Source organism: Lepidochelys kempii, chromosome 3, assembly GCF_965140265.1.
Source record: "Lepidochelys kempii isolate rLepKem1 chromosome 3, rLepKem1.hap2, whole genome shotgun sequence".
NCBI lineage: Eukaryota > Metazoa > Chordata > Testudines > Cheloniidae > Lepidochelys > Lepidochelys kempii.
The window spans coordinates 157520647-157546728 of record NC_133258.1 but is presented as its reverse complement, the minus strand read 5'-3'; the positions used below and the strand labels follow the sequence as shown (position 1 = coordinate 157546728).

Below are 26082 nucleotides of genomic sequence, written 5' to 3'. Positions count from 1 at the left end.
ATAAATCAAAGTAGCTCCTACTGATAAGTAAATGGGTAATGTTGGAGGAGTCTGGGATCAAGAGGGTAGAGGTAATAACCGTTAAGTGAGAGAAGCCAATGACTGGTAAGCCAAATGCAAATAAGTGATTTTAAACAAGCTACTGCCCTAACAGTTTAATTCTGGATGTGGAACATGTGATTCAAAGGTCTATGGATGCTCCTTACAAAATCAAGCAAGAAGCCACCCAATTAAATGTTTCATTTGAACCCTAGTCACACTGCCCAAGGAGTTGTATGAGCTCTCCACAAACACAGTTATAAACGTGGCAGGGAAAGGGGATCCCAAGGGGCAGTTCAACCTTTAAAATTCCTAGGTGACTTGTTAAAGCATAACCTGGATCTCAAATGCATTTGTCCACAGACTGAAGCTGGGATCTATCCACATCAGGGGTGAGGAACAGAAGAGGCTGCCTCTGCTTCTCACCATGGCGATTCAGCCTGATGTTGGAGCAGGAGGAGGAGTACAATATACTGCAGTGCACTTCAGGGACACCATGTGATTAGCCATCCACGTTCCCCTTCCTGAAATGCCGTACAGCAGACAAGTGACTGAGCGGAGCAACAGGAAGGAGCTTTGTGGAGCGAGCTCGGTGAGCAGGTCGCACACTGAAGCCATGGCTTCTCAAAAGACCAATCAATGCCTCCTTGCCAGTAGAGTGCCAGGAGAAATCCCACAGGCAGCACCGACACCTGCCATTCCCCTCCCCATTGCCACACTAGGGAAAGCATAAAATGAATGTTATTTGTCTCCAGCAACTGGACAGACACGTATTCCCATTCAAACCAGTCTCTCCTGGCTCTGAACACCGCCTAGCGAGTCATGTACCTGCTGGCACAGACGCCTTCTCTGTCAAAGGAGCAGAAGCTGTTGCTGGAAGCACTGCGTTCACAGCCACAGTCTCTGGAGGGAATGCTCTGTCTTGCTTTTTACACTTAAATTTCTTCAGGTAGGAGATTTCCCGGAACTCCTGGGGGGCAGCATTATAAGAAGACTTTAAAATCTACTGATACTGTTACAGAGTTAAAAGACTAAATTCAGTATTGGTCAGATCTTGGCATTTACTACTGAACGATTCTTACATGGATCTCAACGTGGTTCACAATCAATTCATTATATAAGCCCCACAACCTCCCATGCAAAGTTGGTAATTATCCCATTTTACTGGTTGAGAAACTAAGGCACAGAAAGGTGAAGTGACTTGCTCAAGGTCAAAACAGCAATTTAGTGACAGTCAGGAATAGAATCAGGAGTCCTAGCACTTCCCCATCCCCTTCCCTAACTATTAGAGAACTCTGCTTCCTGTTACACAAGAACCTAATTCCCCAGACACATTTGCTCTTTCTCCTCAGTGTAGTGTTTAAAACAAAGTGGAGAAAAAACCTTGGTTTTTTCAGTTGATATTTCACCAACATTTCTGCTGCAGGAGTTGCAATTTTTTTTTTTTAAATGCCCTCGTTAAAAAGTCATTAAAAGTCATGAACACGGTCTCTGAAAATGCTTTTCCCAATTCAGAGGGAAATCAGAGGAAACTGCATAGCCGTTTATTTTAAGACGATAATTGCTTATAGTGTTCTGGCATTCAGAAATTAGCATCTGAAATTCTGAGAGCACAGAATTAGAATCACTTGTCTCAGTTAGAAAGGAAAAATTAAAACAGCAAAATGAGCCAGTTATTAGGAATTACACTAAAAATCACAGACCCAAACCACAAGTCACTCTTGCAGCAGCGGGACAAATTGGAGAAGCCCAAAGTTCTGGAATGGAAGAAATGACATCTCTCCATCCCACTGCTACTGTAAAACAATCTCCCCTGTGCATTAGCTATGAGCAGCTCCTCCCATTCTCAGAGGCAGAGGTGCACAGAAGCTGCAGTACGCCCTGCCCACTAATACCAAGTTGTGGGCATTAATATTTATTCTTCCCTTCCACGAGCAATAGAGTAATTTAAGAACTTACAGCCTGAGTTTCAGATAGTTAAGTTTGCTGTGTCTACCTTTGGGATTATCCATTCCTTCCTGTTGGGGATCTGTGTTTTGGCAACACATTTCGTCCAGGCAGTGATGTCCCCTGAGCAGTAGTATGCATCACTCTTGAACACAAACTGCCCCTTGCACTCCTCACAGGGAAGCAGAGCTCCGAATGCCATCCCATCTGCTACTCGGTCCAAGAGCTAAAGCAACAGAGACGCAAACAAATCATGCCAGGGTAACAGTGGAAGCACACACAGCAAGCACATCATATACTGAGTCAGAGAATCCAGCAAACTCACACACATCTGAATATCTTGGCCTGAAGACAGTGTTACTTGTTGAATCTATAACTAGCTTATAAATAAAAACACATTCCTCAAAACTATTTGTGGCACAAAGCCTTGACCACACGTCACTAAGTTTGCCTGTCCACACACAGGCACCCACTTGTGCCTTTGGACTGTCGTCTCCTCAGGACAAGGCTTCTGCTCTGTGTCTGAGACAGCATGTTTATTGTAAAGTGCTAAGCACGCTTTCACTGGAAGAAGTTAAAAATGTTGCTGGAGGATGGGTGTTACATTTGGTTACACAGTGCATAGTCCATAATAATCCAATCTTCCTCCCTGGAAAATGGTCCTTGACCATTTTAATCCTAGAGACCTACTGTAGCCATCCTACCCCATCCCATCCCTGGTCCCCCCCCAACCCCCTCTATCCCCCCCAACACCCTTGAGGCTTTAGCACTGCTTTAGGAAATGTAAATACTCCAAGTCAGAGATGGCTCACACCTTCCATCGCAGATTGCAAAAGCCACTTCCTATCCCATTCACAACACTGTGGCAACTACAGTAATTACTTATGTGAATAAGTAACATTAGGAAAGACTTAAATGTAGTTTTAGCTTCTTTTAGTGTAATTAAGCTGCTGGGAAGAAAGAATAGATCTGATGTCAGAAAGGCATGGAGCAGTTTGCAAACCTCTGCCAAGTGTTCAATCCAACTGATTTTTCTGTTCTTGAGATTTTACAATAGGCTTTCGCTTCAGACCTTTGGCTGTCATTAGCAACATCGCTTTGAATGAACCTCACGGATTCAGACAGACAGTCACTTTCATAAAAGAAATAAAACCCCAACTCACAGCAGATTCCCCAGAAGGCACTTCCTGTTTGTTGGCTATCAGCAGCTCTTTCAGGTCATTAGAGGAACAGACTTTTCTCAGCTCGTCTTTGATGCTCCAAATCAACTCTGTCTGCTCCTGTTGAGGAAAACCTGGTAGCTTGGATATTTGCAATCACTGTCCAAGAAGAGCAATCCTGAAGTAGCAGGCTACTGTCAGGCTTCCAACAAACCAGAAAGAGGCAACTAAAAGGAACACTTGCAAACAGCCCAATGAGGTTACAAGTTCTCAGGTTTCGGTGTGACTGATGAGATTGTGTGCTGTAACTGTGTTTTTCCAGCTGTGAGGCTGCAAGTGAAAGTCAGCACCAGAGAGACAAGATGCATTTTCTCCCTCTGCTGTGCTTTTCTCTCCCCTAGTGTGTGTTTGTCTCGTTTTGTCTTCTAGGAAATGGCATCAGACTTTAACAACAACTGCTCCAGCCCATCTCAACTAACTTCTCTTTTCCTCGGAAGGACAGTTATTACCATCTTTAATACCATCTAAGAGATTCTCAAATTGGGGACTTGGGGGAGTCCTTTTAAAAATCCAGCTGGAGGGAAAGGGAACAATAAATGTTCAAATGAAAATCTTACTTAATATTTTACATTTCAAATGCTTTAACTGTTTTTCCTTCTTTTCTGTATCTTTAATAAAAGGTCAAAAATATGTTTATGAGGTTTGTAGCAGTACTCAGCAAGCAGAGGTCTCTTCAAACCAAATCCTGAACCTTGTTTAACTCTGTTTAATGTTGCACAGTGATGGGGTCATGTTAAACACCACTGACTCTTTAGGCCCACATATTCCATCTAAATTAATACAACAGGTCACATGATAGAAGTAGAGCCCACAAATCCTGACTCGTACTGCCAGTTTTAAGCTACGAGGCCACATACACACACTCCCCTATAAAAAGGAACTATAAAGGTCAGACATCCAGCAAAAAGGGAAAAATCTAGAAACTCTTCTTTTGGGACTTTCCACTGAGAGGGAGAAAAGGGAAGGATAATGACAGAATGTTGGACACTAAAATATCACTTGAGACATTTCTAATAATGCACATGTATTTGTCATGTGTGTGTTTAGGTGTGGTTTTCTCTGTACCATGGTGATAATGGGTAGCAGATATGTACGTTAAACAGTGTAATTTCTAGTTTCAGTAGAAAAGACAAATGAGTTCATCATACTAAGAAAAAAAAAACAAAAACAAAAAACCATGATGAATTTAAGAGTTTAACCCCAAACCAACCCTGATTCTCAGAATGATAAATTGTAGCAGTTGAAACCTTCTGGATCTGTAGATTGTGAACATTGTGCTCTGTTAAGGATGTAACAAGTTAAAATCACAAAATACAGCAGCAGAAAACTAAAACGCCTTTCTGCTCTATGTAAGCTGTGTGATAGCCATACTACTAGGACTTCCATTTCAGGAAAAGCTGCAGGTAATTTTTTCTTGAAAGATATCTATGCCAAACGTTTAATGTCTATAAAATTCTTGAAACCAAATCAGAAAGTCTTTCCACTGTCTTTCCTAAACCAAATACACAAAGCTAGGATTTATCAAAGTTTATACTGAAGAACTGGACAGATGAGTCACAAAAGGGTGCAACTGAGCAAGTGATATTATTTCTCATTGACCTAGTTCCACACCTTTGTCTCTGTTCAACTTCTCACATTTTATATGCTCCAAGATCTTAGGCAACAACATTCAGTTTTAATAGCATCCCTGGAGCCAGAAAGTGGCATAGAAAGGACTAAAACAAGTTATCTGAAAGATGAGACTTTCACCTCTAGGTCACCCGTTCAAATCCAGCCACCAACAGCGAGGACTTAAAGCGCTACCATCCAATACCTTTTTGGTGACCTGTTTGGAATGATGTGCTCTCTTATCAGGGGCAAAAAAGGCTCCACAGCACAAGTGTCTTAACTTCTCTGAGGGGCCAAGGTCTGAACAGGCTTGCATAGTGAACTAGCGTCTCACCACTTTACAGATGAAGCATACTAACAGGGCAGCATGAGGGACGCTTGCATTGCCGCAGTTCACACTGTACTTGTGTGAATAAATAAGACTCTAAATCCTGTAGCTGTGAATAAATAGGACTCTATGTGCCATGGCTGTCAACCCAGCACCCTTCAACAGCACTAAATTTTGGAAAGAAAGTTTAAAAAGTTTGGGATAGCTCAAACAACAAACCTTTAACAGCTTCTCCTGCTTGGATTCTCTGTCTTTTTCTTTTTTCTGTTTCTTTTTTGAGGTCACATTTCCGTCCACTTCATCTCCTTTTCTCTTTCTAACGGAGAAACACACAGAAGGGAAGTTATTCAAGTGTTTGGCAGCAACTCTGATTACAGTGGATTGAAACTGAACACTTCGTACAGACTAACCTTTTGATTTGTGCAACCCTAGTTCATTTTTAAAATTTCCTTCCTGCTAGATCTTAAATATGCAATATAAATGCATTATCTGCTCAAAAATTCTTGACTCCATAATGGAAAATCATGACCAGACTATGCCTGCTTAAAACAGTTTTCCACTGGAGACCTGTACAGACTGGCAAAAGTATATATAAAAAAATTAATTGCATCACCCAAGAGCCTCAGGAGATATTAATCTGGGGCTGTATTAACTATTTGAAACATCTTAACTTAAAAAATAAAAAGTCAGTAGGAATCAATACATTTTCTCAGATCAATGTAATAGCTGGCACAGATACAAGTCCTTACAGTAGGGACATCAGTGGAGAATGTATCAGTAATACCTGGCTTTTCATTTTAGACTTTGCTTGAATTTGAAGTGTCAAGGGTGGCAAACACAATGACCTTGGTAGGCCAGTTTTCTTTCAAGGGCCTTGATTAAAACTCACGTAGTATCAGACAGGAGAAAAGTTTATATCAGCCCCCTGGTTTTAAATTGACACTATTCTCACAGTGTTAGGACACAATTCTGCACAAACAGTTTAACTGAAGTTGGCTAGAGCTGCACTGGCCGTTGGGAATTCTAGTATAAAACGTTGGCTCAGAAAGCCAATAAAAGGGGGGACTTCAAAAAGGACAAGGGGCCCCACAGAAGACAATTTACAAATTTCCAGATCATTTTCTTGGCCATGGTGGGCTTGACACATGTTCCAAAATTCAGAGTGTTTTCGCTCTTTTGGGGAGAGAGGGAGAATTTCACACAGCTCAAGGGAGAGGGACCCACACTAACCCAGAGCTCAAGATAGGATGCATATACACAGTACTTTTGACCTCTGGTTAATTCTTCCGGGTTCCCTACCATTCAAGGCCATGTTTGTTGTATTTTTAAGAACAAAATGACCATACCTGTGTTTCTACCACCACCTTAGATTGTGAAAATAACATTCCCTATGAAAGGTTTCAGAGGAACAGCCGTGTTAGTCTGTATTCGCAAAAAGAAAAGGAGTACTTGTGGCACCTTAGAGACTAACCAATTTATTTGAGCATGAGCTTTCGTGAGCTACAGCTCACTTCATCAGATGTTTACCGTGGAAACTGCAGCAGACTTTATATACACACAGAAATCATGAAACAATACCTCCTCCCACCCCACTGTCCTGCTGGTAATAGCTTATCTAAAGTGATCAACAGGTGGGCTACTTATCACCATTTTACATGGTTTACCCTTTTTGCACTTCTGTCAGCTTTGACAATGGAAATAAACTAGCCCAATCTTGAAGTGTTTGGGGACTAAATAGTGCAGGGAAATGTTTATATTAAAGGATCCATTTTCATGAAAATTCAAAGATTTGTAGAAATATTTCCATTGCATTTAGACTTTATAAAACCTGCCAAGGGTCTAGAGTTTAGCCAAACCTTGGTTTCACTTACTATGACTCAGCAGCCGCCCCTTAAAAAGTATTTGTTACTAATTAGGAATCACACTTGTGGGGGAAATGGCTAATCCCCAGAGCCCTCAACACCATCTCCCAAATTAGCATGTGAAAGCATTCACTTCCTCTCAATCTCTCTCCAACTGAGTTGCATGTTCAGAGAAGTGAGGCCATTAGTCTGACTAGGGTTTGATGGCCTCATAAGATGGCTACACTGTAAAATGCCTGCACACTAACCATCACCTCCAGCTGGGAGGCCCAGAATGAGGCAGAAAAGCTGCACCACATTCTGGAGATCACTTTTTTCACAAAAGAAGCCACATGTTCCTTCCAACACCCCTGCAACTCACTCACCTGGGCAGCTGAATATCAAGAAAAGCACAAGCTAAGAGAGTCTGGCCTTCAACTGCCACCAGAGTGAATGACAGGTTTCAGAGGGGTAACCGTCAACTTCAGCCCCCAACTAAAACCTCTCCAGCACATCATCGAGGATCTACAACCTATTCTGAAAGACTATCCCTCACTCTCACAGATCTTGGGAGACAGGCCAGTCCTTGCTTACAGACAGCCCCCCAACCTGAAGCAAATACTCATCAGCAACCACACAACAAAAATACGAACCCAGGAATCTATCCTTGCAACAAAGCCCGCTGCCAACTCTGTCCACATATCTATTCAAGGGACACCATCATAGGAACTAATCACATCAGCCACACTATCAGAGGCTCGTTCACCTGCACATCTACCAATGTGATATATGCCATCATGTGCCAGCAATGCCCCTCTGCCGTGTACATTGGCCAAACCAGACAATCTCTACGCAAAAGGATAAATGGACACAAATCAGATGTCAAGAATTATAACATTCAAAAACCAGTCAGAGAACTCTTCAAGCTCCCTGGTCATTCAATTTCAGACCTAAAAGTCGCAATTCTCCAACAAACAAAATTCAAAAACAGACCCAACGAGAAACTGCAGAATTGGAATTAATTTGCGAACTGGACACCATTAAATTAGGTTTGAATAAAGACTGGGAGTGAATGGGTCATTACACAAAGTAAAAACTATTTCCCCATGCTAATTTCTCCCCCTACTGTTACTCACACCTTCTTGTCAACTATTTGAAATGTGCCATCCTGATTATCACTACAAAAGTTTTTTTTCTCCTGCTGATAACAGCCCACCTTAATTGATTAGTCTCATTACAGCTGGTATGGCAAACCCATTTTGTCATGTTCTTTGTGTATATCTATCTTCCTACGGTATTTTCCACTGCATGCATCCAATGAAGTGGGTTTTAGCCCACGAAAGCTTCTGACCAAATAAATTGGTTAGTCTCTAAGGTGCCACAAGTACTCCTCGGTATTTTTGCAGAGTGAATGAGTCCATCCAGCCCCTTCACCAAGTAAGCCACGCCAGGAACCTCTCTGGTGACCTCCTACTTGGGAGTAGGTTTTATATACTAGCTACAACGATTGAAGTCTTTTGGAAGTTCTGTAAAATTGTCACCTGCACCAAACCTACCCTGTGCAAAAGGTTATCGACTTAAGCCCAGTTCAGCAAAGCACTTTGTGCTTCAGTTCATTACATTCACTGACTAGGGAAGAAGTATATGTTGAACTTTAAGGGACATGCTCAAGTGCTTTGTTGAATCAGCATGCTAGTACCTAAAATGCCTGCTTTTTGGCAAGGGGAAAGTTAAGCAGCACTCTTATGTAGTAATCAGACTTTCCCCCGCAAACAGAGTCAGCACATGAATAGCCAGAAGCCTAATACATGACTGAAAGGCACTGTGCCCACACATCCCATCAGCTAATGAAGTCTTTGGATGGTTCTCCTCTCCATATGCAGCATTGGATTACTCTCTCCTGGCAGAAGTAGTAATGTATGTCGTAAATTAACATCTGGGCAGCAGATAGCAAAAGGCTTGCTTAAAAAGCCTGGGGCCTATGACCAACTGACATAGGCCACCACCAGAAATGTTCCACTTTCTCCTCACCTTCCTACCGGATATAAGCTATGGGGTTTATTTAAACTTTTAGAAAGCTGATAGGGGAAGAGGGCTGAGGACTGGCGTAGTGTATCCTGAGTCTTCTGATCACCACATCAGGCATCCAAGCTCAGATCTTCCTTGCGGAGAGAAGAACACATGAAAAACACTAACAGCAGTGGAGATTCTGGTGCAAAACCAGCAGCCAGTCTGAAAAGGGAGAAATGCAAAGACCATCACCTCAGTCTCTCCTCTTCAAAGCATTAACTGATTGTTCTTGTTCCTTGCGTGAGTGGTATTCCCCTGCAGGTTAATATAACACTGCAGTTAAACCAACCCTGTATGATAGTGGTATCGAGAGGGCAGCCTCTCTTTCCCCAGTAAAAGCTGCCTCAAACAAACAGCAATTTCTACTCTACAAAGATAAACGTACAAGAGAATTCTAGGGCTATGGACATTTACTCTTTATTTTTAGAGCATACGCTAGTTGATATTCAAATGAGGTGCAGCCCATAGACTTTCGGCAAGTTGCCAACGTAGCCCTCAGCACCACGCATCAGTGCTCCCTACAAGGTGAACCTTTCAGTACATAGCCACAACCTTTTTCTTGTGCTGTTGCAATATGGTATTGTCAGGCAAAGTGTCCAGCAAATCCATCTACCTACTTTACACCCCTAAGACTAGAAATGAAAACCCAGAGCACATACAGGAAAACTGGGTGTTGTGCCTAGATTGTACTGGGCTGGGACTCAGGAGATCTGGTTCCAGCTCCAACACTGCCACTGAATCATTGTGTGACCATGGGCAAGTCTCAACTATGGCAGGCTAGAAAGACAGGGAACAATTGCATAAAGTTTTCCTCCCATTTTTGATACACATTTTATTTTGATGGAAGACTCCCAGCCAGCTCTTGCTATAAACTCTCTGTTACTCAGTCCCCCACCCCACAATCTATGATTGTCTCCCTTACAAGAACTGCTGCAAGACTTAGTTCCAGAATGTGTGCAATGCTCCTTGAGCTCCTCAATGGAGGGTGTGATGGAAGCACGAAGGATGCATGCAGTATTCCAGTCAGACACAACATTTGGGTCCAAACAGAGCTCTGAAAAGGGAAGCCAAAGGCATCTTTGAAGCTCATTGTTAAAATCTCATCTGGTTTAACAAAAGGTGCATCGGAGACAAAACACGTTCAGTTCATTTCTCCTGCATGAGCTAATGTGTGAGGCAAGTCTTCTGGGACATTAGCTTCTCCAGTCAATCAAGCCAGTTTTGGGCTTCAAGAGAATTTCTTCCTCTCTCTTTGCAAAAGGCCAGCAGCGAGGAAGCAGGGGAATTCTACATTACTCCCAATGCTCGCTAGACTCCTTTTCTACATGCACAGCTACTTTCTTGGCTGATCCTTAGCACCCGTAGCTTGACCACCTAGCATAAACAGCAGGAGAAAAGGTACTGGAGTTGAAAGACTAGCTGGCACACTAGCTGGATGTGGCACCCATGCCCACTGCGTTTGCTGCTTTTCAACCTGTACATGATCAAAGACAACAGGGCCAGAAACCTTGGTATGCGACCTCAGTTTGCTGCACCCTATATCACCAGGCATTGTGATTCTAGGTTCATGTTTTATTTATACAGCAACTTGGCAAACAAATCCATGGCCTCTGATTGTAAATGCTTCACAGTTCAAGTAGAATCACCAAAATCCCCTGCAAAGGAGAGCCAAAGCAGACAAGAGGAAATATTTACATAGTGAAACTTCTTATGCTCTGCCAAAGGAACTAAGCAAACCCGTCATATACTGATCCAACTAGATTTACGTGTTACTCTGCATGCAATAATAGACTTTCAGCTCTCTGCACCTGAGAATGGTAAAAGCTGGTATGGGTAAAGATGGCCAATTCCCTGGCACTACCCAGCAATAACTGCATTCATTACAATCGATGGCCTGTAACAGCTGTAACTCAGATACTCTGCAAATTTACTGCATCTGGGAAAGTGTTGGTTAGGAAGGTGAGCAGACTGGTGTGAGAGGGACATTTGTAATGTATAGCATAGACCTGTGGTTCTCAAACTTTTGTACTGGTGACCCCTTTCACATAGCAATCCTCTGAGTGCGACCCCCCTTAAAAATTAAAAACACTTTTAAATACATTTAATACCACTATACATGCTGGAGGCAAAGCGGGGTTTGCGGTGAAGGCTGACAGCTCAAGACCTCCCACGTAATAACCTCGCGACCCCCTGAGGGTTCCCAAGATAAGTTATGATTTAATTAGAGTCAATTTCTGTCACACAGATCAGTGGTGAAGGGAAAAAAAAAAAGACTGACAATCAATTCCTACCCTGCCTCTGTTGGCAATGGTGATGACTCCAAGCCTGATAAAAGAGGAGGGGGTTCTGCAGTTGAGTTTGTGACACACTCAGGTAAAACCTATCCGCAACAGAAACAGTTCCGTGAAACCAAACCTTGAGGGCAGTTGGTGTAGATGGAGCCCAAGACACAAGTATGACAGATCTCAAGGAAAGCTGGAAGGAAGCGGAGATCTTGAGATCTCAAATCGTGACAACCAAATCTGTAACAAGAGTAGGCATGTGGAATGAACGTACCCTTATATGGGAAAGCTGGCACAGGTTACACAAGAAATAAGAATGAAAAAATACCACCTGAACATACTTGGTGTCAGTGAGACGAGATGAGCAGGGAGTAGCAAGATTGTGTCTGAAGTGCTGTAATCTTATACTCAGGAGGAGCAACACATGAAAGAGATGCAGGAATTGTGTTGGATAAAGTCACAGCGAAGACTCTGTTGGCGTGGAAGCCAGTGAATGACAGAACAACAACAGCCAGGCTGCAAACATGACATGCCAAATGTACAATAATCCAAGAACATGCACCAACAAAATGCAGCAGGTGACAGTGAAAAGGATGCTGCACCTGCTCATAGAATGTAAGTCTTGATGTCATAGTTAGGCACTTCCAAGTTGATGACAGACAACTTTGATGCATAATTTGGCAACATCGCTCCTGTCTGGGAAGAAGTCACAGCCACAGTAGCAGAAGGCATCTGAACTAATAATGGCAAACAAGCTCTTGAATCTCTCTGGCACAAACACCCTAAAACAGGAGGCAATCATTTCCAGCACAAGAGGATTCATAAGTTTACATGAAGATCACCAGACAATGCGACTGTCAACCAGACAGACCATGTTTATATCTAGGAGATGGGACACTTTCTTTGAGGAACGTTAGAAGAGCAGATGTTGGCTCAGACCATTATCTTTTAGTGACCAAATTACAACTTAAAACGTAAAGAGAGCAGGAAGATGGATAAAGAGAGTGTTACAGCAACAGAGACATTCAAGGACAAAAACGCATATCAGACTCCAGACTCAATATAGCAACCATTCCAGTGTTTTAGACGACCAGGCTGATGAAAGTCTGGAAGGCAGATGGTCAAAGTGGAAGAAGATGGTAGTCGAGACAGCAGAGGAAGTAGTGGACCACTGGAGAGGAAGTAAGAAAGATGCATGGTTTACATCTGGAACATGGGCAACGACAGAGAACCAGAAAGCTCTGAGGGCAAAAAAGGAACAGTTGCAAGACACAGGCAGAACTCTTAGAGGCATATGCAAGAAACAAAGAAAATGACAAAAAAGACAAGATGCAGGCAAGACAGAAATGCCTGGGTTCAGGAGAAGGCTGCAGAAGCAGAAGATGTAGCACAGAGAGGAGATTTCAAGCAGCTCTATAGAATAATGAAAGACCTCTCGAAGAATCCAACCATCACAGAGATTCTCATGGACAGATGTTGAAAACACGTGAAGAACAAGCCAGATGACAAAAGGAACATTTTCATTCCATATTAAACTCTCCAGGGCCAATGATCGTTCACAGAGTCAAGAGAAATGCCAATGCTAAGTTAAAAATAGAAGAGAGACCAAACACAGCTGATGAAATTAAAGCAATCATCTAAGGTCTCAAACAGCGGAAAGCTCCTAGGGTTGACAGAATTCAAACAGAGGAATTACAGGTGGGAGGTGAAATTCTGACTGAGCAGCTAACAAAACTAATGAAATATGAGTGAAAGAACAAGTTCTACAAGACTGGAAAGATGGTATCAGCATGGCATTGCCAAAAAAGGTGATCTTAGTGCACGAACTGGCAAGGTAGTGCCTGGGATTGATAACAGTGCCAAATATTGGTTACTGTTATGCTGAATAGAATTAACAAGGTAGTGGATAAATTATTACCAGGAGTGACAGAGTGGGTTCCATCCAGGTAGATCATGCTGTGAACAGATATTCACTCTTCAACAGTTCATTGAAAAAGTTACTGCTTGGCAAAAATCCATCTTAACTTTATCGACTTCAAGAAAGCTTTTGATAACACCCACAGAGAGACCCCATGGAATATTGCTAGAAACTATGGGATACCAGACAAACTGATCAACATAATAAGGAGTTTATATGACAAAAGTAGATGCACAGTAAGTTCAGATACAGACCAGGGGAGTGGTTCGATATTGTGACTGGAATTAGGCAAGGGTACGCCTTATCACCAATCCTGTTTGCATTTGCCATAGGTTGGGTGATGATGCAGGTAACAAAAGACATTGCAGGTGGTGTAAAATGGGTTAGCAGAGATGAGTTACACGACTGTCGCTTTCCCAGTAACAATGCTTTAATAAATAGGATGTGGAACAGAATGATTGCCTTATACCAGAGGTAGAACAGGAAGCAGCAACAATTGAATTGAAAGTAAATACAGAGAAAACCAGATTATGAAGGTAGAAAAGTGGGCAGCAGATGCAAAGGCCTACATGGATGGAAAAGAAGTCCAACAGGTAGAAGAGTTCCGCTACCTGGGAAGTGTGAATACATTTGAAGGTGGGTGCGATAATGATATTCATACAAGATTAGGAAAAGCAAACACCACTTCTGAAAGGTGAAACAACATCTGGCCAAACAGAGGTCTCCACACCAAACTAACGGTCAGATCGTACCATGTGACTGTACCAAGCATGCTACTGTATGGCACAGAGGCTTGGCCAATGACAGTGGCTATTAAGAAGAGACTGGAGGTCTCAGACAGACCTGGGGAAGATGCTACACATTTCATGGAAAGACAAAACAACAAATGCGAGAGCAAGGGAGCTGACAGAGCAGGGCACATTAGAAAATATCAAAGCAAGCTCGGGTAGCTGGGACACATACACCCTATGGAAGGTGGAAAACATGCTAAGCAAGCACGGTGCCGAAGGGAGGAAGGCCAAGGAAGAGCGGGCATATGACAGTGAAGAAGATACTGAATGCGCTGGCATCACCTGAAAAGTACCACAACTAATGAGTAACTGTAATCAACGGAGGAACTAGACAGCCCAATGAGTCAGTGGCACAGGAGGAATGAAAGTCTGAGGAATCACTTCTCAATCAACAGATCAGAAAAAAAGAGAACAACATTACCACCCCCACCACCAGACAGTGCAGCACAGAGTCTTTACAACTGAACTCATGAGAGCATAAGAATGGCCATATGGGGTCAGACCAAAGGTCCATATAGCCCAGCATCCTGTCTTCCAACAGCGGCCAATACCAGGTGCCCCAGAGGGATTGAACAGAACAGGTAATCATAAAGTGATCCATTCCCTATTGCTCACTCCCATGATTGCTAGTTTATGGCACAAAATATTAGATTGGTTTTGAAAGTCATGGTTGCTTGGTTGCACTCTCTCTGTATTTCCAAGGGAGATACTTAGATTGCAAGCTCCTAAGGGCAAAGGTGTGTCTTGTTTTATCTGTGCACAATGCCTAGCACAACAAGGCTCTAAATCCCCGATTATGGCCTCTAGGCACTACTGCTATACAAACAATAAATGGTTAAGACAGATTAAAAAGTCCTATCTATATAAAACACGGAATTTGTGAAGACATGCAGTGTGTCTTCATGGATCTTCTAGCCAGCAGGCTCTCTTACATCCCCCACATACCCTTCACTCTTCATGGCAGGCAGCTGCTTTTTCAAATCTTCTTTATCTTCTGCTTTCAACATCCCAAAGCCCTGGAGCTGACTGGCTCCAAATGCAGGGAGAAAGCCCAGTTCTGCTCGGTGGCTCACAAAGCAGTTTGGATGGTACCAATTATCTATCATTCCCAGTTGGGGCTTTTCGGGATGCACCATCTTCTTGGAAATTCTGATCTGCCCCTGAAGTAGAGAAAAACCAACAGTACAAGCGTGGCTGTGATGCCACTCTGGGAAGGACCTGAATGTTAATTCAGAGAAATAGGTTGGTGATTTTATAAAAGTAATGCTTCTTAAATAGTAGAGTAGTAGAAACTGTTCCACCCATCACCTGCTAGCAGTCACATGCTGAAATTTACACCAGTACTTTCATTCTAATCCCCCTGGTTTCCCATGCTCTGAAAATTCCTTTTTTGAGTTAAACTTTTCTCTTTTAGTCTCAGGCCATACTTACTACTTCTTTAAAAAAATTGTGGGAAATCCCATAACCAGTCTGAGCAAAGAATAAAATTCAGTCAAGTAATTTTTGCTCAGTAATAACTCAACAATAGCTAATCATATTTTGGATCCAATCCAACAACGTTCACTCATGCAAGTAGCCCTACAGAGGTCAAGCAAGCAAACCCTGCAGGATCAGGCTCCATGCAAGGAATTTTAAATTATAAAACTTTGGTTCTCCAGAAATTAAATGTGTGAGAACTAATGAAGTCAGCCTGATTTCTGACCAGATCGTATTCTGAATTACAGTTCAGCCTATACTATTCAAAACAATCACTCAGAAATCCTCATTTCAAAAGCAAATTTGGACTCCAATCCTGCAAACACACATGAAAATTTACGCATATGAGTAATCAGTGGGATTATTCACATTAAATAGTGCTTGCAGGTTCAGAGCCTTATTTTGCTAGCATTTCTTAAATACATATATATGGAGGAGCAGGACATACCCTACAAAACAGCGATGGGATGGGTCAGTGGAGAACTGCAGTACCCCCTGGCCTTCCTGAACAAAAACACATTTACAGTACCACAATGGGAAGCCAAAACTTCTCTCCAGGCTTTTCCTCTGCAGAAACACCAGCAGTAATCTGCCAATCAGCTCCAATGCCTGGACTGATTAAATATTTTCTTTCCTTTACAGAAGGAAAAGTCAGCAGGTCTAATTTCCAGGCTCTGAAGAGGTCAGATTTGAGACCCTACTGCGGTGCAAGAGCTTTGGGTTGACAAATTGTTCAGAATAGAGCATTTCTTCTGAGAAAGTACTGCATCTTTTAAACCCATAATATAAAAAGAGAACAACAGTTCAGAACTCATGGAATTAATTGTGTTGCCCTGGACCGGAAGGGGAAAAACCCAATAACTGTATGTCTCTACCTTTTCTATTTTCTGTGTACAACCTTTGCAGGTACTTCTGTTAGACTTGGCATATTCTGCAGCGAAGTCATTTAAACTCTTCTCAGCCTTGCCACCTCCCTCCTGGTCAATGCCTTTACCTGGAGAACAGAAGCAAAAAAATTAAACTTCTAAAGTTGTTCATTTTATTTCTTTAAAAAGTCTCCCCAACTGTTTATCATCCCCCACAATCAGCACAAACATAGTGAGAGACTAGCCATGAAACAAAGCTAAATCAACCACAACCTAGTACACTTAGAGAAATAAGTACAGTGACAAAACCCACAATGCCCTCTCTGAGATTCAGAATCCTACAGGAAGCGTTAGGAACTCTGTAGACTCATAATCAACTTCTAAGGTTACTCACCTATACCTCAGTCTTCACTACTAGGGAAGACAATCTCAATCTCTCACCTGCACTTGTCAAAAAGCATATAACGCTGCAACAACACTAGTTCCTGCAACTTCACATTTACAAAACAACCCCTATGAGAGATGAACTTTCTACTCTGAAGAACACAAGCCTGATTTGTCAGAGGTGTAAAGTGAGGACTCAAGCTCGATTCCAGCTCTGTCACTGAGCTAATATGCTGCTCTGAGGTAAATCACCACCTCTGTGCTTCAGTATCCCCATATGTCAAGAGGCTTATAGCTTAACTATAGCTCACATGCATACTGTGAGGATTAACCAGTTAACGTTTAAAAAGCACTTGGAAAAAGTCAAGTGTTCTGTATGTGTGCAAGGAGGAACTGTGGAAGTCTGCTTATGTAACTGTATATTTTAGAACAGTTATACTCAGCCCCTCAGTGGTTTGGGAGCCACATTAGTGATCAACAATACCCAAAAGAGCCACAGTAGTGAGAATTCATTGCTTCATTGTCTGTCTGTTCTAGTAGTAGTATAAAATTAAATTAAATAAAATAAACATTGCTATTCAAGACCTGACCAGAACTGGAGTCAACCAAATAGCCACACCTCAAACAGAACTCTCCTTTCCATATACAGGATGCATTTTCTTTGGTATGTTATATGCCAGAGAGGCTGACATCAATCTACAAACCTCCCACAATTCCTGTGTTGTATGGACACGGATGGTTTGAGTCTGCACTCTTATTAAATTATTCATATTACTGTAGCATCTAGGCACCCTATACCCACCCAACCACTTCCAATCTGGATCTGGTCATTTCCCTGACCATTTAGTTAATTGCACTGAACTCTTAATACAGCGCTTATACAATCTTTATTAATGTTTTCTGGATCTGATATATTGGTAGGTGTGATGTCTTAGTAACCTGAGACCTACTGTGAAATCATCACTACTTTTCCACAGTGCATTACAGATCATTTACTAGTATCAGCTAATTGAAGCTAAACACTAGCTACACTAGTCAAGTAAGTGAATAAAAGTATATTTAGTGATGCAATGTCCTTGCTTTTTCCACTGTTTGGTCACTTTCTATCTCACAGGGTTCAGTATATACAGTCAGTCTCCTAGTCATTACTGAGAATCCAGAAAGTTCCAGTGATTGTTCTGATTTCACCATCTGAAGGGACATCACAGCCAGTGAGCAAAAAACCCAGTACCCATAATCACATCCCCTCAAGTATAGATAGAATGGTTCTAAATCTCTTGAATCTCTGTAAATATCACTTTTGCGTCACTTACCTGCTGTGGCTCCCCCAGTTTCAATTGCTTTTTTGATTTTCTCCTGATCTTCCCATCGGAGCTCAGGGAAGCCATCAACATCTGCATGGGACACGAGTCGGGCCCGCTTCCAGAAACAAGTATAATGATGCCAATGGGGGACTTTACCATCAAACATGGGTGACTAGGAAGAAAGCAACATTAGGATAAGATGAGGAAATTCAGATATACCCAAAAGGAAAAATGGTTTCAGAGTAGCAGCTGTGTTAGTCTGTATCCGCCAAAAGAAAAGGAGTACTTGTGGCACCTCAGAGATGAACAAATTTATTTGAGCATGAGCTCACAAAAGCTTATGCTCAAATAAATGTGTTAGTCTCTAAGGTGCCACAAGTACTCCCTTTCTCAAAAGGAAAAAAGTCACTTCTGTATATTTCCCTAGACACTTTCTTTCTAACCACACGCAGGGATTTAGGACAAGGTACAAGAATTCAGAATCCTATGGCAGTACCACTAAACTGACCTGCCACTAAGAGCAGGGTCACAAGGGGGCTTTACAGAGGGAGAACTTCACCCATGTTACAACTAGCTCTTAGCTTCCTTCCCTTTCCCACATTACTCAAAACAAAACATTGACAGAATCATGACAGCACTATTCTAAGTGAGAAACGGCGCCTGGGGGAGTGTTCAGCACAGCCATCTGAAAACAAGCTCTACGTGAACAGGGAGATCTTAATTTTAGCTGGGAGGTTACAACTTGCCTTAACTGCATATGTGCCCATAAAGTGACCTGTGAGGGTCCTGTTTTTCCAAGCTTGTGTGCAGGGGTAGGTGAATGGGGAGTATTTTGTATGTATTCGGATAAGAAATATACTTCAGATTGTCACTGATTGGTGTGAAGCTTTTCCCTTTTCCAAGGGTGCCTTGAGGTTTCAACCCAGCTCCCTTATATCACACCTTCACTCCCAGAATTATTTTGCATTTGAAGAAGAGGGCTCCATATCAGAGCCCTTTGGTTTTATCCCACACACTCTGCCAGAGCAGCACTGTTAAGCACCGGAGGGCCCCCTGCTAAGTACTGAAGAGAATGCTTTGGCAACATTTGCAGCCTCAGGAAGAGGAGAGTGTGATCTCTCACTTTTAGGTAACATTGATTTTTAATATGCAAAATGGATGTGTGATCTTTGGCAGGTAATCCCTAACCTGAGAGGTTTACATCTGAGAAGCACGGTGTCTCATCCGTCTGCAAACATTAGCTTTAATTTCCAATTAAAACCATCAAACTACATCACTGTCTGTTCAGTAATGCTTTGAATTTACTGTCCTTAGGGCTTTTCATGCTGTATGTATGTGTGTGGGGGGGAGGGGAGAGAGAAATGTGTTTCATTACCCTTTTACAGACGCAGCACCGGTATAGTAAAACAGAGCCCACTGTTTTCCTCAGGGGGCATGGAGGCACCGAACTTAAAGCTACACGGTGAATTAGTGGTAGAGTCAGGAATAGAACCTAGGACTCCTGACTCCCATTGTCCCTGCCTTCATCAAACAGACTCTGTTCCCTCTTTCCACTTGTTCTACACACCTCCCTCCTGGCACTAAAAGTAGTGAATTCCCCTCCCATCTCTACAGGGGATAGAGCTCTCTTCTTGATGTCACTATTTTTATATCATTCATAGCAGTCATATTATAGTCACTGTGGATTTTTTCTTAATCAGCTGGTGTGTGTGTCTCTTACTTTCAGCCAGACAAACTCTCTGACTGCCAAGCAGGGTCAGGCCAGGTCAGTGCTTAAACAGAAAGTCCTCTAAGTCTAAGGAACCACTGTAGGAGTCAATGAGTGCTTCTCTACGTGAGTTAGGAATCACAGAATCACAGGACTGGAAGGGACCTCGAGAGGACATCTAGTCCAGTCCCCTGCACTCATGGCAGGACTAAATATTATCTAGACCATCCCTGACAGGTGTTTGTCTAACCTGATCTTAAAAATCTCCAGTGACAGAGATTCCACAACCTCCCTAGGCAATTTATTCCAATGCTTAACCACCTTGACAATTAGGAAGTTCTTCCCTAATGTCCAGCAGAAACCACTCTTGCTGCTATTTAAGTCCATTACTTCTTGTCCTAGCTTCAGAGGTTAACAAGAACAGTTTACCTCCCTCCTCCTTGTAACCACCTTTTATGTACTTGAAAACTGTTATGTTCCTCTCAGTCTTCTCTTCTCCAGACTAAATAAACCCAATTTTTTCAATCTTCCCTCATAGGTCATGTTTTCTAGGCCTGTGAACCAACCTGTATCCTGTTGATATGAGGTGTAATGCTCTAGAGCTGCTATTTGTGGGTGGGATGTGCAATTAAGATTCTGTCCTGTTATGGTTAAGATGGTAGGGAACTTCTTGCAATGGGAGAAGTGCTAATGCTGATATTGACTTGGTTTTCCTCCCTAAATTCCTTTCATTTCTCACTCAGAACGTTCCCTTCAGCAGGAAGGGAAAGCTAAGTAACAGGCATGTCTCATACGATACACTGAGGATTTCCATCTCATCTGAAGATGTCACAAGTGTGAGCTAATCACAGGTGGGCTCAGACTGAAGCACGGGGTAATATGTAGTTTCCATTCTGAAGATGAAAGGAAATGAAATCTTAGGGCTCATTGCACACCCCATCTCAATGCAGTAGCACTGTTCTAATGCACAGGATAAAAAGCTCACTTGGCCCAGGGTGCAAGTTCTAGATGGGGCACATGACCAGGCCGCATTGACACAGAGCAGCGTAAATGTCTGCCTGCCTCCCTCTCTCCCAGGCTGATGGAAGAGCTAGGAAGGAAAATGTAGGGCTGCTCAGGAGAAGGACCCTACAAGTGCAGGAACCAGAAGATGTCCAGGCTGGAGAGCTGTGAAGGCGATGGGACCCTGGAAGAGCTGCTGAGGAGCAGGGCTCTGATAGTTGTTTTGCTGAAGGGGAAGCAGGAACCTTTTGCTGTGGGGGGGAGGTGGAGCAGAATATGGAGCTGGTGAATAAGTTACATGCATATGGTGGTAAGCCGAGAGCATGGTGGGGAGAATAACAGTATGGGGAAGAGGGAAAGATTGAAAAACAAAATGGAGGAAGGTGGGAGTACATCAAACAATGGCAGAAAATGAGAAAGGAATGGTATAAAGTGGGGGCAAGAGAGGAAACAAAGCAGACATCAAAAGAGCTGGTGGAAAAGATACCAAGCTATATTGTGGTAGGAGTGAAGGGGAAAGGAAGGAAGAAAAAATGCAAAGGAAGTTTAATAAATTGAGGTTTTGTATTTTACAGAGCTAAATAAATACAAATATCCCTATTATGGGAACAAAACAAGATATGCATATCTAATGGAAACAACTAGAAGTGTATCAGTGCCTCTTAGGAAGCGGGAGAAGGCTGCAAGTATTTCTCACAGTGGCTAAAAGGCTCAGTCCTCAGGCTAGAGGGTGTAGGGCAGATTTTTCAAGCAATGCCCTAATGAGAAGAGATCTCCTTATTGTGCTACTTCCATTGGATCAGAATGCAATCACACTAGCAATAGCTAGGGTAGTTGGCACTTATCTGAAACGTCTCCTGTTGAGGAATTTGTGAAGTGCTCAACTCTGGAATGTAACCTTACTTAGGGGAAGCAAAGGCGTGGCCTCAGCAACAGAAATTAGGCCTCTCTCCACAATGGGGCTGAGAGAGCCAAGAAAGCTGCACAGCGTAACAGTACATTTTCAAAAAAATTAATCAGAATGATTTTTAAAATGTCCTGTGAGTTACAAAGCAAACAGCTGCCTTTTCGTCATGGTGCTTTTCATACCAGGCCTTTCCTACCCCTCTGTATTTTGGCAAAACATGCCAAATCTGACCGACTTCTGCCACCTTGGGTGGCCAAAAGGTTCTTAGAACCTTTTCAGCCTTTTATACCACTGTTTTTCCAGCAGAGGCATGGGGGTCTGAGTCTAGCAGCCGACTCTTGGGTTCTATTCCCAGCTCTACCACTGGCTTGCTGCAACATTTTGGACAAATCACTTACTAGGGAAGCAGAGCCTTCCCAAAAGTGGGGGGAGGCCCCAGTCCCCCTCAAGGCCAATTGTCTTCCCCCAGAGGCCCTGCCCACTCCCACTCTTCCCCTGGAGGCCTCACCCCTCAGCCAGCCGCCCAGGGCAGGTGGAGGGACCCAGGTTCCTCACAACTACCAGCGTGGCTCTTATCCCAACCCCACTCCAGCCGTGGGGTCGAGCCTTGGAGCTGTAGCCCAGTCATGATAAGAGCCGTGCAGCCAGGCAGGTGTGGGGAGCCAGCACGGACCCTCCACCTGCCCTGGGCAGGGAGCCTGGGGGGCAGGAACACGGGTCGGGGACTGTTCTCGGTCTCCCTCCACACCCCAGGCAGGTGAAGGGTCTGCGTGGCTACCTACAACTTCCCGGGCTCCCTGGCCAAGCTCCACCAGCTGTTGGCCTGGCTGGGGGGTTGGGCCTCAGGAGGTAGAGTCCCATGGCAAAAAATGGACAGGCCTCATCCCTCCACTTTCAAAAAGTGGCAGGGCCATGGCCCCCATCCTCCTTGTCACTTACCCTCATCCCTTGTGCCTCAGTTTCCCCAACTGCAAAATGGGAACAACACTCTACCTCAGAGTTATCATGATCAATAGTGTTCATAATCTAAGATCCTCATATATGGTAGAACCTCATTAACTCCCACTAATGATTAGAAGCCTAATATGAATTAGTGGATTTTGCCTGATCCAACTTCCACTGAAGTCAACAGGACTCTTTGCCTTGACTTTAATGGGAGTTTGACAAAGCCCTTACCAACTAAGTAAATAAATTTAAGAGGACCCTTTACAAAATAACATTCATGTAATCTGATCATTGCAGTTTAGTTCTAATTATTTGCAATGCTCTGTTACACCAGTGAGTGTTCTGTAAAACACTAGTCTTAATTACTAAGATTGAGACTTTGCTATGGCATTATTAAATCTCTGCTGAGGCGTGAAGGGAGAATAGTAATTTGTCTGTGAATTATCCAGTGTCCCAATTAGTAAGGTTTTATTGTAAGTTCCAATTACTATAAGTTACCTAGACGCTTTAGTGGAGGAGGCCAGAATACAAAAGTCTGATGTATTTGTTCCATAGTGCAAAAATGACAAATTAATTAAATGTGTTTAATCCTATCCCCAATGCCTCCTCCTCGCTCTCAAAAAGACTGAAAGAGCCCTTGTATTAGTGCCCTGCAAAAGACCTCCAAATTTCAATAATATTCTAATATGAAACTTAACTGTGCATATTACACAGTATTAATTTCAGAAGGCAGCCTTGTCCAAGCCTACAGATAGCACTTGGTATCAAGGAAAAAATAAGGAATGAAGAGCCATTTAGGAATGTGTTCATTCCAAGAAAAGAAGAATAAAATACCTCTATGCTACAAAAATAACCAGGTTTAATCATGGATGTGGCCAAACTATGATTATGACATAATATGTAGGACTGTCAATTAATTGCAGTTAACTCACGAGATTAACTCAAAAAAATTAATTGTGATTAATCGCACTTAGAATACCAATTAAAATGTATTAAATATTTTTGGATGTTTTTCTACATTTTCAATATTGATTTTAATTACAACACAGAATACAAAGTATACAGTGCTCACTTTATATTATTTTTATTACAAATATATGAACTGTAAAAATGATAAAAGAAATAGTATTTTTCTGTTCACTTCATACAAGTACTGAAGTGCAATCTCTTTATCGTGAAAGTATAACTTACAAATGCAGATTTTTTTTTTGGTTACACAACTCCACTCAAAAACAAAGCAGTGTAAAACTTTAGAGCCCACAAGTCCACTCAGTCCTATTTCTTATTCTGCCAATTGCTAAGACACACAAGTTTGTTTACATTGACGGGAGATACTGCTGCCCACTTCTTATTTACAATGTCACCTGAAAGTGAGAACAGGCGTATGCATGGCATTTTTGAAACCAGCATTGCAAGGTATTTACATGCCAGATATGCTAAACATTCGTACGCCCCTTCATGCTTCGGCCACCATTCCAAAGGACATGCTTCCATGCTGATAATGCTCATTAAAAAAAATAATACGTCAATTTAATTAGTGACTGTACTCCTTGAGGGGAGAATTGTATTTCTCCTGCTCTGTTTTACCCGCTTTCTGCATATATTTCATGTTATATAGTAGTCTCGGATGATGACCCAGCACATTTCATTTTAAGAACACTTTCACAGCAGATTTGACAAAACTCAAATAAGGTACCAAACTGAGATTTCTAAAAATAGCTACAGCACTCTACCCAAGGTTTAAGAATCTGAAGTGCTGTCCAAAATCTGAAACGGACGGGGTGTGGAGCATGCTTTTGGAAGTCTTAAAAGAGCAACACTCTGATGAGGAAACTACAGAACCCAAACCACCAAAAAAGAAAATCAACCTTCTGCTGGTGACATCTGACTCAGATGATGAAAATGAACATGCGTGGATCTGCACTGCTTTGGATCGTGATCAAGCAGAACCCATCTCAGCATGGAAGCATGTCCTCTGGAATGTGGTTGAAGCACAAAGGGACATATGAAACTTTAGCGCATCTGGCACCAGGGTGGATAAAAATCAATGATTTTTTTAAAAAAAATTAAAAATCGGATTTTTTTAAATTTCAATTGGATTTTTTTATAAAATGCTTTTTATAGGAAAAAACCTATCTAAAAATAATAATAATAATAATAAATATAAATAAAATAATTAAGATATCTTTGAGCTATAATGTATCTCATCATGGAATAGAGATTATAAATTCTAATTCTATAGTATGAGACAATATATTCATGTAATGTCTAAGAAAAGTTTCAGAGTAACAGCCATGTTAGTCTGTATTCGCAAAAAGAAAAGGAGTACTTGTGGCACCTTAGAGACTAACCAATTTATTTGAGCATAAGCTTTCGTGAGCTACAGATCACTTCATCGGAGCTGTAGCTCACGAAAGCTTATGCTCAAATAAATTGGTTAGTCTCTAAGGTGCCACAAGTACTCCTTTTCTTTTTAAGAAAAGTTTGTAAATGAGTCCAATAGTTCATGGATTAGGGACCCAACCTTATAGGGTTCCAGCAGCTTCTGTATACATTATTTAGGTTAATCTTTCTATCTACCCAATGAGACTCAGTGCTCAGTCGAGAAGATACCATCAGAGATGCTTAGTTTTGCAGTTCTCAAACTGTGGAGTTGTGTCTTCAGAGATAACATACTTGTTAAACAGCAAAAATGTTTTTAAATAAATAATATAATATATAAAGGTGAGAAATAACAGACCTCAACCCTACTGTCCCTCTGCAAATTTGTGTACACAGTGTCAATCCCTTACCTCTCTCTAAAAGTGCAAAGTTTCAAAAACTTTAATGAATAGAAGATTGTTAGGTGCGGAATAGATCTGGACAAGGAGAAGAAGTCTGGAGATAAATGTGAGAAGAGAGGGATAGGCAGCAGAAACAAAAGTGAAACTGTTTGAGCAGCATACTCCAGAAGTCTTGAGGTCTTTCTGAGTGTAGCCTTCATTGATTTGAGATCTACCATACCATTTTCTCACTAGAAGGAAAAACCTGTAATGGCAGCAGGCCGTAAAAGAGACCCAGTTTGGGAACATTTTAATGAAGTTCCTCTACCTGTGGGTAAGACAGGCATGCGAGCAAAATGCAAACAGTGCAACACAGAAATGCAAGGCCTGGTAGCCCAAATGAAACAACATCATGAGAAGTGTTCCCTCTCAGGAGGAAGCTGCATTGAAATGATGAAAGGATCATGTCTGAACATGCAGGATCTTCAGGTTGGTAACAACCAACAAGAATGCACTCTTATGTAGAAATCCATGATTAAATCGAGTCATGATTTAAATCAATTTGATTTAAACCAAATCCACCTTGTCTGGCACATAAATATCTCAAAACACCAGCTACAACAGTGCCATGTGAACACCTGTTCTCACTTTCAGGTGACATTGTAAACAAGAAGCAGGCAGCAT

At 42.1% G+C, this 26082-nt stretch overlaps 1 protein-coding gene and 1 long non-coding RNA gene across 7 annotated transcripts in view; one reads left to right on the top strand and one right to left on the bottom strand.

The window, feature by feature from the left end:
• LOC140909433 (uncharacterized) overlaps positions 1 to 3836 on the top strand; it is a 39682-nt gene extending 35846 nt beyond the window's left edge. For all 6 annotated transcript variants that reach the window (XR_012158203.1, XR_012158208.1, XR_012158205.1 and 3 more), the window contains one exon: positions 403 to 3836. This is a non-coding gene — a long non-coding RNA (uncharacterized lncRNA). The remainder of the gene's footprint in view (positions 1 to 402) is intronic.
• Positions 1 to 26082, bottom strand: part of PARP1 (poly(ADP-ribose) polymerase 1) — a 53623-nt gene that overhangs the window by 24805 nt on the left and 2736 nt on the right. The window contains exons 2-8 of the mRNA XM_073338698.1: positions 18084 to 18246; positions 16396 to 16514; positions 14990 to 15204; positions 5362 to 5458; positions 3150 to 3266; positions 2036 to 2212; positions 868 to 1009 (exon numbers count right to left, since the gene is read on the bottom strand). Coding sequence (XP_073194799.1) covers positions 868 to 1009; positions 2036 to 2212; positions 3150 to 3266; positions 5362 to 5458; positions 14990 to 15204; positions 16396 to 16514; positions 18084 to 18246 — 1030 coding nt within the window. The remainder of the gene's footprint in view (positions 1 to 867; positions 1010 to 2035; positions 2213 to 3149; positions 3267 to 5361; positions 5459 to 14989; positions 15205 to 16395; positions 16515 to 18083; positions 18247 to 26082) is intronic.